Below are 17,405 nucleotides of genomic sequence, written 5' to 3'. Positions count from 1 at the left end.
ACTCGACCTCAGACCTCTCAATCTTTACATACAGTCAGATCATTTCCACATGATCACTCTTCAACAGGTCCTTCCACTACTTCAACAAGGTGACTTCCTTGCCACACTAGATCTCAAGGACGCCTACTTCCATATTCCCATTCACCCCGCTCACAGAAAATACTCAAGATTCATAGTGGACGGACAACACTACCAGTTCAAAGTCCTTCCATTCTGGGTGACCACCGCGCCCAGGGTGTTCACAAAGTGTCTGGCGGTAGTAGCATCGCACTTGAGAAGACCGCAAATCCATGTCTTCCCATACCTCGACAACTGGCTGATATAAGCCAAGTCTCACAGTGTGTTCAACACACTCATCAAACTATCCAGCTACTACACAACTTGGGATTCACAGTAAACTACACCATGTCACACCTTCAGCCCTCCCACATACATCAGTATCTAGGGGCCACAATAGACACCTCCAGAGCTCTGGCATATCCCACTCCAGCCAGGATAGTCCGTATGCAAGCCCTAATCACCACATTTCAACTACAGCACTCCCTCCCAGCAAGGGTATTCATGCAGATCATAGGAATGATGGCCTCTTGCATCTTTATCGTACCTCATGCAATACTTCAAATGCGTCCCTTACAGGAATGCCTAACACGTCAGTGGAACCAGGCCCAAGGACAACTTACGGATCTGGTGTTGGTGGACAGCCGTACACATCGCTCTCTGCAGTGGTGCAGTTCACAATCAGATTGCGGATCTGCGAAGTTGGCAAACACAGCAGATACACGAATGGGAACTCCATCCCCAAGTTCTTCAACCATCTTTTCAAATGTGGTGCCAACCAGAAATAGATCTGTTCGCCACACACGCAAACGCAAAATGCCCAACCTTCGCTGCCAGGTTTCCACACCCATTGTCCAAAGGCAATGAGATATGGATGAATTGGTCAGGCAGATTTGAGTATGCTTTTCCGCCACTCCCACAAATTCCCCTAGTGGTATGGAAGCTCAAACAACAGTCTCTCAAGATGATCCTGGTGGCTCCCACATGGGCACGCCAAACTTGGTTCACAACACTACTGGAACTCTCAGTAGTTCCACACAAAAAACTACGCCTCTCCCCAACATTGCTAACGCAGAACCGTGGAGAAATAAGGCAACCCGACCCAGGTCAGCTGAATCTAGCAATCTGGCTCCTGAAGTCCTAGAGTTCGGTTATCTTAACTGTCCGATGGACTGTATGAATATCATTAAAGAAGCCAGACGTCCTACTGCTAGAGTTTGCTATGCAGCAAAATAGAAAAGATGTTGTCATCTACTGCAACAGCAATCATATTGATCCGCTGGATGTTTCCATCCAGGACATCATTTGCTACTTGCTACACTTGCAAAAATGTAATTTGGCATATTCATCCATAAGATTACATCTAGCAGCACTTGCTGCTTATTTACAAAATAGGCAACACTTGTCACTATTTAGAGTGCCTGCAATTAAAGCCTTTACGGAGGGCTTTAAGAGAATAATTCCTCCCAGATTACCACCCTCTCCGGTGTGGAATTTAAATGTTGTTCTTACCAGGCTCATGGGTCCCCCATTTGAACCTCTACATAAATGGTAACTTCAGTTCCTCACATGGAAAGTAGCTTTCCTTGTCGCAATTCCATCTCTCCGAAGAGTAAGTGAGATCCAGGCTTTAACCATACAAGAACCATTCTTACAAATGCATCTTAACAAAGTCGTTCTTTCAACAAATCCAAAATTCCTTCCCAAAGTCATCTCTGCTTTTCATCTTAACCAAGCAGTTGAGTTACCAGTGTTTTTCCAAAACCCTGACTCAGTAGCAGAGAGAGCCCTTCACACACTAGACGTTAAAAGGGCACTACTTTACTATATCGACAGGACTAAACCCTTTCGAAAAACAAAACAACTGTTTGTGGCCTTCTCCCCACCTCATAAGGGTAACCCCATCTCCAAAGCTGGGATTGCCAGGTGGATAGTAAAATGCATTCAAATATGCTACCAGATGGCTAAACGCACATTAACAATTCCCCCTAGAGCTCATTTAACACGCAAACTAGGGGCTTCCATGGCATTCTTAGGAAACATCCCCTTCGATGACATATGTAAAGTAGCAACATGGTCTACACCACACACCTTCACCAAACACTATTGTGTTGACAGGTAGGCAAAGCAACAAGCTTCAGTAGGCCAAGCTGTTCTTAAAACACTTTTTCAAACTACTGCAACGGATACAGGTGACCACCGCTAGGGGAGACACTGCTGTACAGTCTATGCAGTGTACGATCTGCAGCTCATATGCCTCGAACGGAAAATGCTACTTACCAGTATGCATCTGTTCTTGGCATGTAGAGCTGCAGATCCGTACACACCTGCCCGCCTCCCCGGGACCTGTATCCGTTCCAATATTATCTTAATTAGATACATTTGCATGGACATCTCTTCTACTTCTTACTGACTCCATCATTTTCCATCATGGCGAAAAGCAATCTGAGGATGGAGTCGATGCCCATGCGCACTATTGTCCAAGGAAGGAGTCACCTATCAATAAGGTGCAAGCATCCGAGCCCAACACCAGATCTAATGCAAAGTGTACGGATCTGCAGCTCTACATGCCAAGAACAGATGCATACTGGTAAGTAGCATTTTCCTTTTCATTAATTGATTGAGTCGAGTCTCTGTTTATAAAATGAATTCCCCCTTCTAGAGTCTTATACTTTTACAAAAGTCGGTTTTTACCGATGGCCTAATCAGACCATTGGTCTGTAAAGATGGCACCCCTAGAATTGTGTTCTCAACATTACAAAAAAGTATCTTTGATGCAGGATAGCTTTACCTGATTTCAGATAGTAAGATGAAACATCCAAACTGCATGTGGTAAATGAGTTTGCCTTTTTTCCCTAGAATGAATTAGCACTGAGAATTGAAGGACAAAATGGCTATGCATCTGCTCTATATGCTGGGAAATGTGTAGAGGGGCGATAAGCCTCCAACCACCAACTTAGTTTAAGAATATTGGGTAAAACCACCAAACATAAAGGATTAAAATATACAGATGTTGCCATTGCAAGTAGATTTCAGAGTACCAGAGTTAAATATGCTTGTTGCACTTAAAGGATGGGATTAAATTGGTATATCAACATTTGGGGAAGTCTGACATGGTTAAGAAGTTAAATAGTTCACACAACTTCAGACTGAAAGGTCTCTCGCCATCAAGCATGCAAAAGGTGATGTGAGAAATGCTTGCAATTTGTCAAACCTGTGGCAGTCGCATGGAATAGTATTCCAACCCATCATTCTTTTGCCCACCATGCCACCTCAGGTTAAACCCATCCATATGCAAATCCGCCTCTGTCCTGCTCCAAAAGTAACAGTTCAGCCCGAACTGCCAAGCTCTGAACAGAAACCTAAGCAACCCAAGGCAGGTTTTTAGCCTAATTCACTGAAATAATTCACTGCAAAAGGGCTAGTCATTACTGACAAACTGACAAGGATAGCAAGCTTTTAGAGTTGATACACTAAAAATGCATTCTCTTTGCTATAGAACAGACTAATGAATAATACCCAACCAGGTTAAACACCTTTAAAATCCCACTGGGAAAAAGATGTAGTAAACTATGGTTATGGGTGACTGGGATGAGCAGTGGCTGCAACCCAGAGAAGTATCTGTAATAGCCGGATGCTGATTTGTCCAGTTCAAAATATTACCCATAATATACCGCTGAAGTTCAAGTCACATAATTTAATGATTTAAATGTATGTGAAGTACTGGGAATTTTAAGCCCAGCGGTGCAGGGGAACACACCCTATGACTTCGGGTTCTTCCTGTTTCAGACCTACAGAAACACAGAGACTTCTGGGTGAAGTCAAAGATCAGTTTATTGGCTGCAGACCAATTACAGGTATCCTAGAAGTACAACAGCGTGTATGTTCTCAGGAGACTGCTTAAACTTACAGAAACGGGCTTCTCCTTAAATACAAAATATCATGCTTCAGGCACACATTCCTTGTTTTATGATATGGCCATATAAATGTATACATTACAAACGAAAAGGCAGAGTCATGATGACCATCCCACATTCCAGTTAAGCCAGCCCACAATTATTTACCCAGCGAGGCTCAGATCCCACATCAGATATCAACAGGCCCCAATAAACACGAGCATCTCCTGTTTAGAAAACAAGCCATAAAGCAGGAACAGTCAGGTGTGAAAGAGATTAGCTGGAGGCTCGTGTGGGATGAAAAGGCTTTATGGTGTGTCAAGCCCTGATGCTAATCACAGGTGGCCGTAGGACGGGGAGCTCGTGGGACTGGACTGACCTGGGGCAGCGGAGCCAAGCTGCCCAGGTCACAGAGAAGTCAAAGGAAGGCACATGTGCTCTAAAAGGCCCGTATTTGCTTCATAATGTGTAGCCTATGTGAGGGCAACCATAAGATGGCCACCGCTCTAAGATGGAACCCACAAAGTCAATGTATAATAGCGTATTACTCAGTGCATTCATAGCTAGAACGTTATACAAAGCACTTGTACATACCACATTGACCATTCGTGGTTCGCTAATACCGGGATAGACAGGGGTAGGGCCCTGCCTCCTACGCGGTCCCAAATTTCAAAGTACGACAGACCCTCCTTTTGCCCTTACATAGGCAATAACTATACTCACATCAATCCGAGTCTAGGTCAATATTCACGAAGTCATGGAGATGTTGCTGTAGCATCATCCTATTACTTAGCTCGTCCCTCGATACAGGTTTCCTTACACATAATGTAGCACAGAGGCCACATATCGCAGGAGCACACTGGATGCACAGACAGAACAGGAAAAGGATGGCTAAGATCATTCCAATGACCATCAGAATCTTCCAACCCCAGGCAGATATCAGTTCCCAGAACCACCCCACCAGTGACCAATCTCCTTTATCCACGTGTATGGATTCAGATATTTTATGCAGTTTGGAGATGGCTTGATAAACTGTTGGAGCGTTATCTGGTATGAAAATGCAACAACTGGATTGGATGACCTTACATACCCCACCGCGGTCTGCAAGTATAACGTCTAGAACCATGCGGTTCTGCAAAGTCATGAGGCGATCCGCTTGGAGCTCAGCTGTCAAATTACCAAGGGCACCAGCCGTAACATTAACAGTGGATTCAACCACACGAGTCAGTTGTCTCAGGTTCCTACTATTGACCATAGGTCCCCAAAACGGCAGGAAACCCAAAAAGAAGTCTCCCGCTTCCTGACCGGCAGTATCCTCCTTACTAATCACGCCTCTCACAACTCTGGTCTTTTGATAGTCAGAGGCAGCAGTAAATGTTGGCGGTAGCAGATTTGCAATATAACATGTGCCCGAGAAATCAGGGGGCAACCATGTATATGCTCGGTCGTTACAGACAAAATATGTACCCTTGGCAGCCAAAAACGCAGGGGAAAACTGCGATGGAAAAGTGTACATTTCAGTACAGTCACTTCTCCCCAGTTGAGCTCTTGGATTCTGACCATTACCTTGTAAACAGAACCGACCTATGTGGGGTACGACCCAAATTGGGGTTGAGATTTTTCGCTGCCTTTCACCCAGACTAATACTATACCCCGTTGCGTTCCACCCTACATAAGCTCGCAATTCCTCCTTCGGAATAGATGAGTATGCGTCGATATCTCTGCTCATATCGGCAACTCCTTTAATTAAAGCTTTATTATTTGTGCTAGGTCTGATGGAACGCGGTTGTCGCGGGGAGTAGGCATCTAGTGCAAAGAGAAACATGGTCTGGAATGCCCATGACGATCCATTGTAACTAAACGGCAGCACTAGATAAGGAATACCCTTATTAATGGTATGTGGCATTAAACCACACACCCAACAATTGGTTGTGTTCATGACTAGTTGGTGCTGGTGCAGGAGCTGAATAAACGAGTTGTTTACAAACTCTGATCGTCTGGCTTGTTCGTGTTCAGGCAGAGGGTGAAAAGAGTGTGAGGAGACAGTAGGAGGAGGTATAGGCTGTACAGTGGGTGCAATGGGCTCCTGAGAGGAGAAGAATACAAATCCTACAGTAAACACTACCATACTACATAATATAAACAGACATAAAAATACAAAACGTTTGCTCTTCATTATTTTACACATTCTTGCTTTAAAGTTCGTTTCCTCAACGAGTCTCTCCATCTTGAAAAACTCCATCCTCTAATCGTGCCGCTCGCGGCGGGTGAGTATCTTCTGCTAAGGAGTACACCTGTCAGTCCAGGGAACGCCCTAGACCAACCAGAACCGTTGACCTAACGTCTTCGGCCTGTACCCCAAAGTCTTGGCACCGCGACCCTGCGGCTGAACCCGGATGGTGGTTCGAAAAACAAAAATCAAGAAAGTCCTTCAGATGGGAGAGCTATGGTATCAAAAAACAAAAAGGTAAGGGAAAAAGAATATTTATTTGTCCATAGGCCTCGGTCTTAAGTTATAGCGGAAACGGCCAGGTACTGTCTGATCTTGAAACAAGAGTTCAGGCTCTGTGGTGTCCAATCGAATTGACGGTGGCACAGCTTCTTGCAAAATATCGTCACTTTCTTGTGTTGAAGTTGTGCCTCTCATGCGTGCATCACTGAACGGCACAAAACGAGGTACAGTGTCTGTTTCAGAGTCAGCGATACCCTCCTGGACCCACTGGTCATACGGCAGAGGCAAAGGGATCCTTTTGATGTGGGCGCCGTGGATCCAGTTCTTTTTCCCCTTTACTCGAACCGCTGATCTTGTAGACAGAAGTACGAGATGAGGGCCAATCCAACGGGGCTCATCGTTGCTTTTGCGCTGGAAATTCTTCACCAGAACCCACGTGCCAGGGTCGATAGGGTGTCCTGGAGCTTCAGAGGCCTGGGGAAGAGTATCGTGCACCTGTTGGTGTAAAACACGCAATTTAGCCGTCAATTCATACAAGTAATCAAGCAGTATTGGATGTTCGATTTCGCTGAATTTCGTCGGTCTTGGTACACCCCATACATTGGCCGGGCGGCCAAAAATTGTTTCATATGGGCTAAGTCCCACTCGTGAGTGTACGGTCATTCTGGTGGACAGGAGTGCTAGAGGCAGAGCGTCAGGCCAATTAAGACCGGAGCTCGCCTGGATTTTGGCCAGCTTGAGTTTTAGAGCGCCATTGTAGCGCTCTACTAATCCAGCTGATTGGGGGTGATTTGCAGCGTGAAACTTCTGCTTAATCCCTAATTCCTCACACACATTCTTCATTACTTGGCCCACAAATTCACTCCCATTATCACTCCACACCATTCTTGGCATTCCAAACCTAGGGAAAAATTCCTTCACAAGGGCTTTGGCTGTGGATAGAGCAGTGTTGTCTTTTAGGGGATACGCTTCTATCCATTTTGAAAAAGCGCAAACAACCACCAATACATATTTCAGGTTGTTGCACCTTTCCATGTGGATAAAATCTAGCTGCAAAACTTCAAATGGATATGATGGAGGCGCAAAATGACCAGCTGGAGTTGGGGTTCCCCTACCAGGGTTGTATTTCAAGCATACCATACAATTCTTGACCACATTCTCTGCACACTTGGGAATTCCAGCATTCTGCCATACTGGAGCCAACAACTTACAGATTCCTTTCATACTGATATGTGCCATTCCATGTGCCATAGTAACCACTGGAAGCACATATGCGTCAGGTAACAACCATCGCCTATGTTCTGACAAATCGACCCAACAACCATTCTCATCCTACTTACCCGTACTTTCCCTCCACTTGCTCAACTCTTTCTCTGTGGCTTCAGCTTGAAGGGACTTCACACTCTCTATCGTGTTTTCACACATTCCAACATCACCAACCCATCTTGCAGGGCCTGCAACATACATTCGAGTCTTCACATCTTTTGCTGTTTCTTTCGCGACTTCATCAGCAAACGCATTACCACGACCAACATCATCAGTGATTTTCTTGTGCGCACTGCATTTCATAATAGCAACTTGCAACGGTAGGGTCAGTGACTCAAGAAGATCATTCACCAACTTGCCATTCTGAATTTTAGCTCCATGTGAAGTCAGGAACCCACGTTCTTTCCACAATCGCCCAAAACTGTGCGCCACGCCAAAGGCGTACTGGCTATCCGTATATATGTTCACTTTCATTTCTTCAGACAACACGCATGCTCTTGTAAGGGCAATTCTGCTGCTTGGGCCGAATTATGTGGCACACGTGCAGTTTCCACAATCGTGTGCAAAGTCGTGATAGCATATGCAGCAGTCGTATCACCGTTTGGAAGCTTGAAACACGAACCATCCACCCATAAAGTACCATCACACTCAGTCAGGGGAGTATCTTTAAGATCTACTCTCCCTTTCGTCTCTTCTTCTGTTCTGAACAGACAATCATGTTGCTCAATCTCATCTAGGTCTGCTGGGATTGGTAATGTAGCTGGATTTAACGTGTTGCATCTCTTTATGTGTATATGATTTGCTAACAGTGTCAACTCATATCCGGATAATAGCGCACTAGTTAAGTGTTGTGTCTTGGTCCTGTTTAACAATGTGTCCACAGCATGTGGAACCATAACAATCAATGTATTATCCATTACTAGTCCAGCAGACTGTCGTATAGACATAGCTGCGGCGGCTGTAGCTCTCAGACAACTTGGCAATGCCCTCGCTACCGGGTCCAAGGTTGACGAAAAATATGCGCATGGACGCGGTCTATCGCCAAAAGGCTGTGTCAGCACTGATAATGCGCAACCGTTCTTTTCTTGAACATACAATGTAAAAGGCTTGCTGTAGTCAGGGGTACCCAACACAGGAGCTGAACACAATGCATTACGCAATTCCACAAAACTTTTCTGACACTCTTCAGACCATGGGATAGGATTCGGTGTGTCTTTACATGTTAATGCTAACAAAGGTTTTGCCAGCAAGGAAAAATTTGGTATCCAGTGCCTACAGTATGAAGTAATGCCCAAGAAAGCACACACTTCTCTCTGTGTTCTAGGCACACTCAACTGTGCAATGGCTTGAATTCTTTCTGGGGTCAGTTTCCTTCCCTCCTTCGATAAGAGATGACCTAAGTAGGTCACTTCTTGTCGACAATATTGCATTTTTGAGAGGGATACTTTGTGATGAAAGGCAGACAAATGACGCAACAATGACAATGTAGCTTCTTTGCAAATCTTTTCAGTATCCGCTGCGATTAGTAAATCGTCAACGTACTGAATGAGGATAGCGCCACTTGGTAAAACAAGTGCATCAAGCTGCGCTTTCAAAGCTTGACTGTATATTGATGGGCTTTCACAGTAGCCCTGGGGAGCGCGTTTAAAGCGGAAGCTGCGACCTCCTAAACTGAAGCCAAAAATGTCCCTACTCTCCTCTGCAATTGGGATGCTAAAGAAAGCATTCTTTAAATCGATCACTGAAAACCATGCAGCAGAGGCTGGAATCATAGTTAACTAGGCAGTTATATCAGGGACAACTGGAAACTGTGGCGCAACAATCTTATTAACCTCTCTAAGATCAATCACAAATCTGTAAACAGGTGGCTGTGAAGGGTCCATTCGTTTTAAGACAGGTAAAACAGGACTATTGCAAACGTTGCCTCTTGTCTCTTCAATTACACCCTTTTTAATCAAATCACTGACAATTTCTAACAAAGCTTTCTGACCCTCATTGGAGATCTTGTACTGGGGAATACGTGGCAATCTGACATTGGCTTTTAAAGTGACCACATATGGCGGTATTTCCAGAAGACCCAAATCATTGGGACCAGTAGCCCAAAGGCCATCCGGAAGGGATGACAATTCAGGTGGCATTGCATTCTTAGACAAATACATCGGGGAAATCACTTTCTTACCTAATGTAAGTTGTACTCCTCAGGGAGAACAATATAGTGCTGCATGCAATCTTTTTAGCAAATCTAATCCTAGCAAATTTTCACCACAACCTGTCGTTAGGATGAGGGGTGCTTTTAGCTCACAAGGTCCAACAGAAAGAGACATAGGACTAGAAATCGGGTTCCTAACTGGGGCGCCAGAAAAACCTACTGAAACATTTATTTCGCCAGACAAAGGCGCGCCAGGGAGTTTTGAATGCATGATTGAACTCTTTGCAGCACCAGTATCCAGCAGAAAGGGCTCCGTTACATTTGCTGTAGTTACTTTAACATAAGGTCCGCTCTGATCCACTGGCACTGAAACAACTCCCTCTCTCTGTCTACGGCTGTCCTAGTAATCATTATCTTCTACATTGTCGTCTTATGCATAATAATCATTATTGTAGTACTGAGCTGTATTACCAGTCGCGTTGGCTTGCTGATCAAAGCTATTTATGGTATTTTGAGGCGGAAGAGGACGCGCGTTCTGGGGAACATTTCCATGCCCCCTGCCTCTAGGAGCTTGCCGACCACCTCTACCTCTTGTGCCATACGCATTACTGTTACGTCAGGTTTCGCACCACCAACTTGTCCAGCATCTGCAGCAATGATATTAGCCCATGTGTTACCCAATTCTGCAGCGTGATCTACATTACGAATGGATCCCCATAAAGGCTGTGGAACCACATTCCCAAACAGCATATCTATGTCAGCCAGATTCATTACACATGATTCTGCAGTTTGTGATAACTCCTTATAATATCCTGTAGGATTTTTACGGGGGGGTCAGGCAATGTCTGTTTAAGCGCTAACACTTCAGATCGTTTCCAAGGGACATGCACCCAAACACGCTGAAAATGTGCTGGGACAGCTGGATTAGCATTTAGATCAGCAGGTCTCCACAGTGGAGGAACCGCATGCATCGGATATTGGCGCGCTTTTACCTTCTTCCCCACAGGGAGTTCCTGTTCGAACAATGATTGCTGACAATCGCCATTTCTAAAGGACAGTAAAATTGCAACTGCTTTATCTACATTGGGACCCACAATTGTACCTGTTTTAAAATCAAACCGCACTCGACACAATTCCTGCGGGTTGGGGTTTGAACCATGGTCCTCCAATTCCTCACAGAGGAATTCACACATTTTATCAAAGACATAGCTCTGTTTCGGGGCATCCCATTAGTGAAAAACGTTAACCACTGATTCCACATCATAGAGTGAAGGGAAACCAATCCACCTACGCGCCAGATGATCTAACACCTCTTTCTCGTCAGGACCAGGCAGCTGACTACGCAATTGCTTACGTTGTAAACCAGGAGTCGCACTAGATGACCCAAAGAGAGGCGACATTAAACTAGTAACTACATTAGCTAGTCGTTGTCGTGCTGAAGGAGAAGTTGAGGCGAAAACGGGGGGATAGACAGAGGGAAGAAAAACGGATTCAGATACAGGTACCGGGGTAGTGCAAGAAGGAGCGCCAGGGGAGGCGGCTGACATACTAGGCAAAGTCTCAGGAAGTGCGGGGGCAACAGGTAACAAAACTGGCGGCCCTTGAGAGGGCTGCACTGCGGGGACAGGAGCCAGCTGAGGAGGAGCTGGCGGCTGTGGGAAGGCTTGCGGCATATTCACTGGGGGCTGCACATTTACAAGCTGTGGAGGCGCTGTGGCATTTTGCGCATACGGGGGTGGCGAACTTAGAAAATGGGAAATTAGGGAATCTTTCTCTTTCTCTTTTGTCTCATCTTGCACAAGGGGTGACAAAACAGGGTAACATTTATCGATCCCTAGTTTACGCTGTCTATGTAACTGTTCATTCATTTGTTCCTCCTCATTATCTTTAAATTGCACAGCTGCTTGCATCACTGACATACCTTTTTCTTTCTTATTCCTTTTCGCTAGCTTAATTTCCTTCTGTTTGGCTTCCTTTCGCCATAGGCGGAAAGAATCAAACATCGCCGGCCGGGCTTTCTTTTTAAACAATTTCACTTCCAAATTATCTAAGATATCTGTATCGAAACTACCATTTTGGGGCCATTTTAAAACACCGTCCTTTCTGGTGTATCGGATCCATACTTCATTATATGCAATGGGGCCCACGCCATGTTTTACATAAAGCTCATAAGTTGGAGTTCCAATTGGAGGAACCGGACATGAATCCTCTAACTGGAAATCCCTTCCACAACCCAAACAAAACAATCTTCCAAATACACTAGCACCAGGCATCTTTGCTCACTAGTCTAGTTCCAAACTTCAAAGGATTATCGATTACGATAGTCTTGTGAATACACGAGTCCTCTGGCTTTGGTGTTTGCAAACTCCAAATCAAAATGATCCCGAAGGATACCAAATTCAAACTGGGAGACGCTCCACTTATACTTAACTGAATATCGATGATCGATGGCGTCACCAGAAGACTCTCTCGATTGTTTCGCTCTACCAAAATCGTCAAGGGTCCAAAACAGGGCGATTAATCAGGGCAGCAGTCCTTCGTAGCCGTCGGGATGCGGAGAACCTCGCAGAAAAGACTTTTGGACCACGTCGACATGCAGGGGTCGATGAAGTGGCGGCCTTCCTCCAGAATTTCCACACGAAGCTCCTCACGAACCTCTGGCTTGGACCGGTACCGCTGAAATCGCCCCGAGTTGGGCGCCAACTGAAGTATTGGGAATTTTAAGCCCAGCGGTGCAGGGGAACACACCCTATGACTTCGGGTTCTTCCTGTTTCAGACCTACAGAAACACAGAGTCTTCTGGGTGAAGTCAAAGATCAGTTTATTGGCTGCAGACCAATTACAGGTATCCTAGAAGTACAACAGCGTGTATGTTCTCAGGAGACTGCTTAAACTTACAGAAACGGGCTTCTCCTTAAATACAAAATATCATGCTTCAGGCACACATTCCTTGTTTTATGATATGGCCATATAAATGTATACATTACAAACGAAAAGGCAGAGTCATGATGACCATCCCACATTCCAGTTAAGCCAGCCCACAATTATTTACCAAGCGAGGCTCAGATCCCACATCAGATATCAACAGGCCCCAATAAACACGAGCATCTCCTGTTTAGAAAACAAGCCATAAAGCAGGAACAGTCAGGTGTGAAAGAGATTAGCTGGAGGCTCGTGTGGGATGAAAAGGCTTTATGGTGTGTCAAGCCCTGATGCTAATCACAGGTGGCCATAGGACGGGGAGCTTGTGGGACTGGACTGACCTGGGGCAGCGGAGCCAAGCTGCCCAGGTCACAGAGAAGTCAAAGGAAGGCACATGTGCTCTAAAAGGCCCGTATTTGCTTCATAATGTGTAGCCTATGTGAGGGCAACCATAAGATGGCCACCGCTCTAAGATGGAACCCACGAAGTCAATGTATAATAACGTATTACTCAGTGCATTCATAGCTAGAACGTTATACAAAGCACTTGTACATACCACATTGACCATTCGCGGTTCGCTAATACCGGGATAGACGGGGGTAGGGCCCTGCCTCCTACGCGGTCCCAAATTTCAAAGTACGACATATGGAAGTCACTACTTGCCTGAGGGGTTGCAGTCAGTGGGGCTTTTTCCTACACACCTTTTTGAAATGTCCCATGGTAGCAGTATGCTTGGAATAAACCAAAGAAATGGTATATAGATGTATCAAACACTTTTAATGTTGCTGGGAATTTGAAATCGGACTGTAGCTCAATACCGGAATGTTTGGAGAATGTGTGTCTAATTGTTGCAAAAAGAGACTTAGCACAGTAATGGGGAAGACCACCACTGCCAAACCACTGATAGCGATCTGCAACATGAATTGGTGTGTAGCCTTGGAAATGGTTAAAATTAAATGTGAGAGGATGTCCAAAAAGGGAAAATATTGAGTGCCAGGCTAAAATACCATGGGCTAGAATATATGGAGAAATGAAGAGAAAGGCAATGGGGAAAGTCTTTGTGCAGTTTTATAATTAACAATGGTAATCCCCGACAGACCTTCAGGGGACGATTATATATAATAAGTTGTTAATTTTCAGAAAGATCATAATACAAACAAATTATGTTTTGGCATCAAACCCTTTACATGCTGTATACCACAGTTGTTGTATATTTGTTTTGGAATGTTTAACTTTAAAAAAAATGGAAAACATTAATAATATGAATTATTTATAAAAAAACAAAGCATTGCATAAAATAGGCGAAACAGAATATTAAGCTAACATAATGACTATTTTGAATTATTTCCTCAAATTAAGAATTAAACACTTCTATTGAAAGTCATTTTTAATAGTAGATCTTTTTGCACACATAAAGCCGCCCAAATAGTCAAACGTTTGAAAATAAAATACTTCCATATTTTAAAAAGGTCAGGTTTTCTAGGTTTGACATCAGTTTCTCGTTTAGTGTTAAATTTGTTATGTGCAATATCCCAGTTTCATTTGTGGACAAGAAGATTTCCAGCCCTTCAGAAGAATTTTGTTTGCAGCCATCAAGCTAAATCATTCCTTTACAATTATGTAAAACTAATCTGCCTGATAATTCTGTAAATCTAGACTATGTTCCCTGTGAATTCTGCTTCACAATGTTGGGATGAGGCTGATCAAAAAGCTACAAAGGAAATCATTATGCCACGGCGTATCCACCGTTTGGCCTCTGTCTAGCTGTGTCCGTTTGTGATATTATGAAATAGGGTTTATTTGGAAGATGTTGTTTTCGAGCCAGTGACTAAACTTAAAATAATGAACATTTAATTGCACCCATTCATAATTGTGGGCAATCAAGAAACATGTGTGAATATCTTCCGTGTAGTGATTGTCTTCATAAGTGGGAACCCTTGTCTGGAAGGCCAGTTGGCTTCCTATTTGTTTTCTGGATGCAAGAGGCAGCCCTAGCAATTGTTGGAGTTACAGAAACAGACAATGCAGGCTGTAGCAAGCCACATTTTATAGGGATCATACTTCTTGGTTCATAGGAATTTATAGGTGTCAAAAATATAACTATCTGGAGCGGAGGAGCATGAAGCTGAAGAATACATTCTTCTGCAGGAAACTCCAGGTGGCCTCACTGCCACCAGAAGTGACTTATTATCCCTGACCCCTTTATCAACAGGAGGTATTTTGATGAAAACAGATTAAAAACTGTCCAATCCTTATGTTATGCAAGTTTCTGCTGCTGTCCTCTTCATGGACCAGAACCGACCCAATTTAAAACCAGCTCTCCAACTTTAGAGACTTTTTTTTCTCTTTTTAGGTCTGTATATGTGCTTGTGTGTTGTGTTTTGATGTTCCATTCTATAGATGTAAACTGTACAGTCACCTCAAAATGCATTTTCGACATTTAAGGCTTGCCTGTCATCTAGTGACAGGCCAATGTTGACATGAATAACTTAATATTGGAATTCTGCCTTTACATTGATGAACTTGGTGACACTGTGAAGATCCTACAGAATTGTCAATAAAAGTCATTTTATAACGGCGTCCATATTTTTATGGGATAATTAAATTATTCGTTAAATACTCCAAGGTGAGAAAAACGGGCGGGTCTATGAAACGGCTATTGTCCATCTTAACTGATTGTATGTTGCTGCTACAAACAAACAAAATGAGATGCTGTAGGAAATATGCGCTTTTCTTCACATTTGACACATGGACACAGCTTTTCTTTTCGGTCACTTTCATGATCACAAAATAAATAAAAAGTTACAATGTGCGTACGTTATTTTACATTTCTGTTTTTATTTTGAACTAATCTCACAAAAAAATCTTTCTTTTTGCAGGTGCATAGTCTCGATCCTAATATATGGAAAACGGTGGAAGTGGTACATATTGACATCGCAGATCGAAGCCAAGTAGAACATGCAGTGCGTATCAGTATTTTGTATTTTTGGGGGTTTCGAGGGAGGATGATATGAATTATACTTTAAGGGCAATGTAGTAAGTTGCAAGAGTTGTATCAAATGCATGTTCTTAGTACTCAACTTCCTAGAGTTAGTCTTAATTCATGTTCTTCTAGTGTGGTTCCAACATTTTGAATATCCTCTAAGTAGTTGTCAATCATTGTATTAGTAAACCTTTTCCTACCGAAGTAGCTTAATTGCACAAAGCTCCCCCAGCTTTACCCATCATTAATCTCCACCAGCAATCAGCTGTGCTGTCAGCTGACAAGTTGTGCTTTCCGGAACTCCTCAAACACATTCTTTGGCAATAACTTATTTTGAGAGAGCAAACCTGCATCCCAATATTCGATTTCAAATTGAGCTATTATGGGTGATCTAATAATCTAACAAAAGCGATCCTCCTTGCCCATCTAATTAAGTGCTTGGTCCATCCTGCGCCTGGTACAAGGTGGTGCTAGGACCCGACCTCCATGAGTGTTGCAATAATACATGCACATTTACGTGGCCGATTTTAATCAGGAGCTTTACCAGCTTGTGGAAATGAGAAATGATGTTCGAACAGAACAATGGAATAAACTTCCTCATGGGTTGAGCAGGATCTGCTACTTTTGATAACAAATGTTGGGTCTCAAATATTAGTTTTGTCAAATGTTCAGTGCCCATTGGAAACGGCCTCAGACCTTATGCAATGGCCAATGTGAACCATCATAATATCCGGAAAAATTGTTATAAAGCTGTTTTGAATGGAGTTATTGTTTATGGAAATCACCAAACATGTCACAAATGTATTTATTTTTATTAAAAATTGTTTCTTTTTGCTGGTTTATATTCTTGAATCCAGATGTCTCACCCCTAAGGCAACAGATCACTTATATACTCACAGCATGGCAGCAGCTACCCAATAACATTTAAAGGCTGGCTATTCTATATGTAGATGACATTTTTGGACCCACATTAGGGGGTTTTTAAGGTCTATATGGACCAGGAGTCCTTTTTAGGTCTTGCCTGACCCAGCGCATGCGCTGGTCTGGCGAGACATTTTGTGAGGGCTCCAAAAAGTGCTACCAGGCCAGCCTAGAGCTACAGAGCATGTGCGCGGGCACGCGCGTCGCGCTTTACCGCGATTACTTTTACTTTCGGGGCCGCGCGGCCGCTTTGATGTTTGATTGCGCGGCCGCGAAAGATGTTCTCCATGAGGCTTCAATAGATTGCAGCAGTTAAAACAAGCATTGGCATAGCCAATAGGTCTCGCTTTTGGGACCTTATAAGTGTTTAGTTATGCAACTGTTGCATGGCTAAACACTTATAAGGTCCCAAAGGCGAGACCTATTGGCTATGCCAATGCTTGTTTGGTTTGCCTCATTGTTAGCAATTGGGTTTCTTTTTGGCTACGGTATGCACCTATGCCAGGCAGAACCCACCAATCTAGTCAGGATAAGGGAGTTACACATCCAAGATAACCCCTGTTCACCCACTTGGTAGCTTGGCAGAGCGATCAGACTTATTAGAGACACAATGTGTAAGTGTTTGTGCAACACACACACACCAGTGACACACAAGATACACCACAAAAGAGACTCCTCACACGTTTATAAAAATATCTTGCATGTTGTATATAAAGCACAAAGACCACAATCACATAAATCACTTTGCCAACTAGGCAA

The 17,405-nt window shown here is 43.8% G+C and overlaps 2 protein-coding genes across 2 annotated transcripts in view; one reads left to right on the top strand and one right to left on the bottom strand.

Moving 5' to 3' along the window:
* The window catches only part of LOC146783979 (uncharacterized), a 778,724-nt gene that overhangs the window by 112,892 nt on the left and 648,427 nt on the right, over positions 1–17,405 (bottom strand). The window lies entirely within an intron of this gene.
* PITPNB (phosphatidylinositol transfer protein beta) overlaps positions 1–17,405 on the top strand; it is a 624,814-nt gene that overhangs the window by 325,568 nt on the left and 281,841 nt on the right. Inside the window, exon 7 of the mRNA XM_085636212.1 lies at positions 15,622–15,705. Within this exon, the coding sequence (XP_085492338.1) occupies positions 15,622–15,705 (84 nt within the window). The remainder of the gene's footprint in view (positions 1–15,621; positions 15,706–17,405) is intronic.

This window comes from Triturus cristatus, chromosome 11, assembly GCF_964204655.1.
Source record: "Triturus cristatus chromosome 11, aTriCri1.1, whole genome shotgun sequence".
NCBI lineage: Eukaryota > Metazoa > Chordata > Amphibia > Caudata > Salamandridae > Triturus > Triturus cristatus.
Note: the sequence above shows the minus strand (reverse complement) of the source record. Positions and strands in the feature narration are given on the sequence as shown.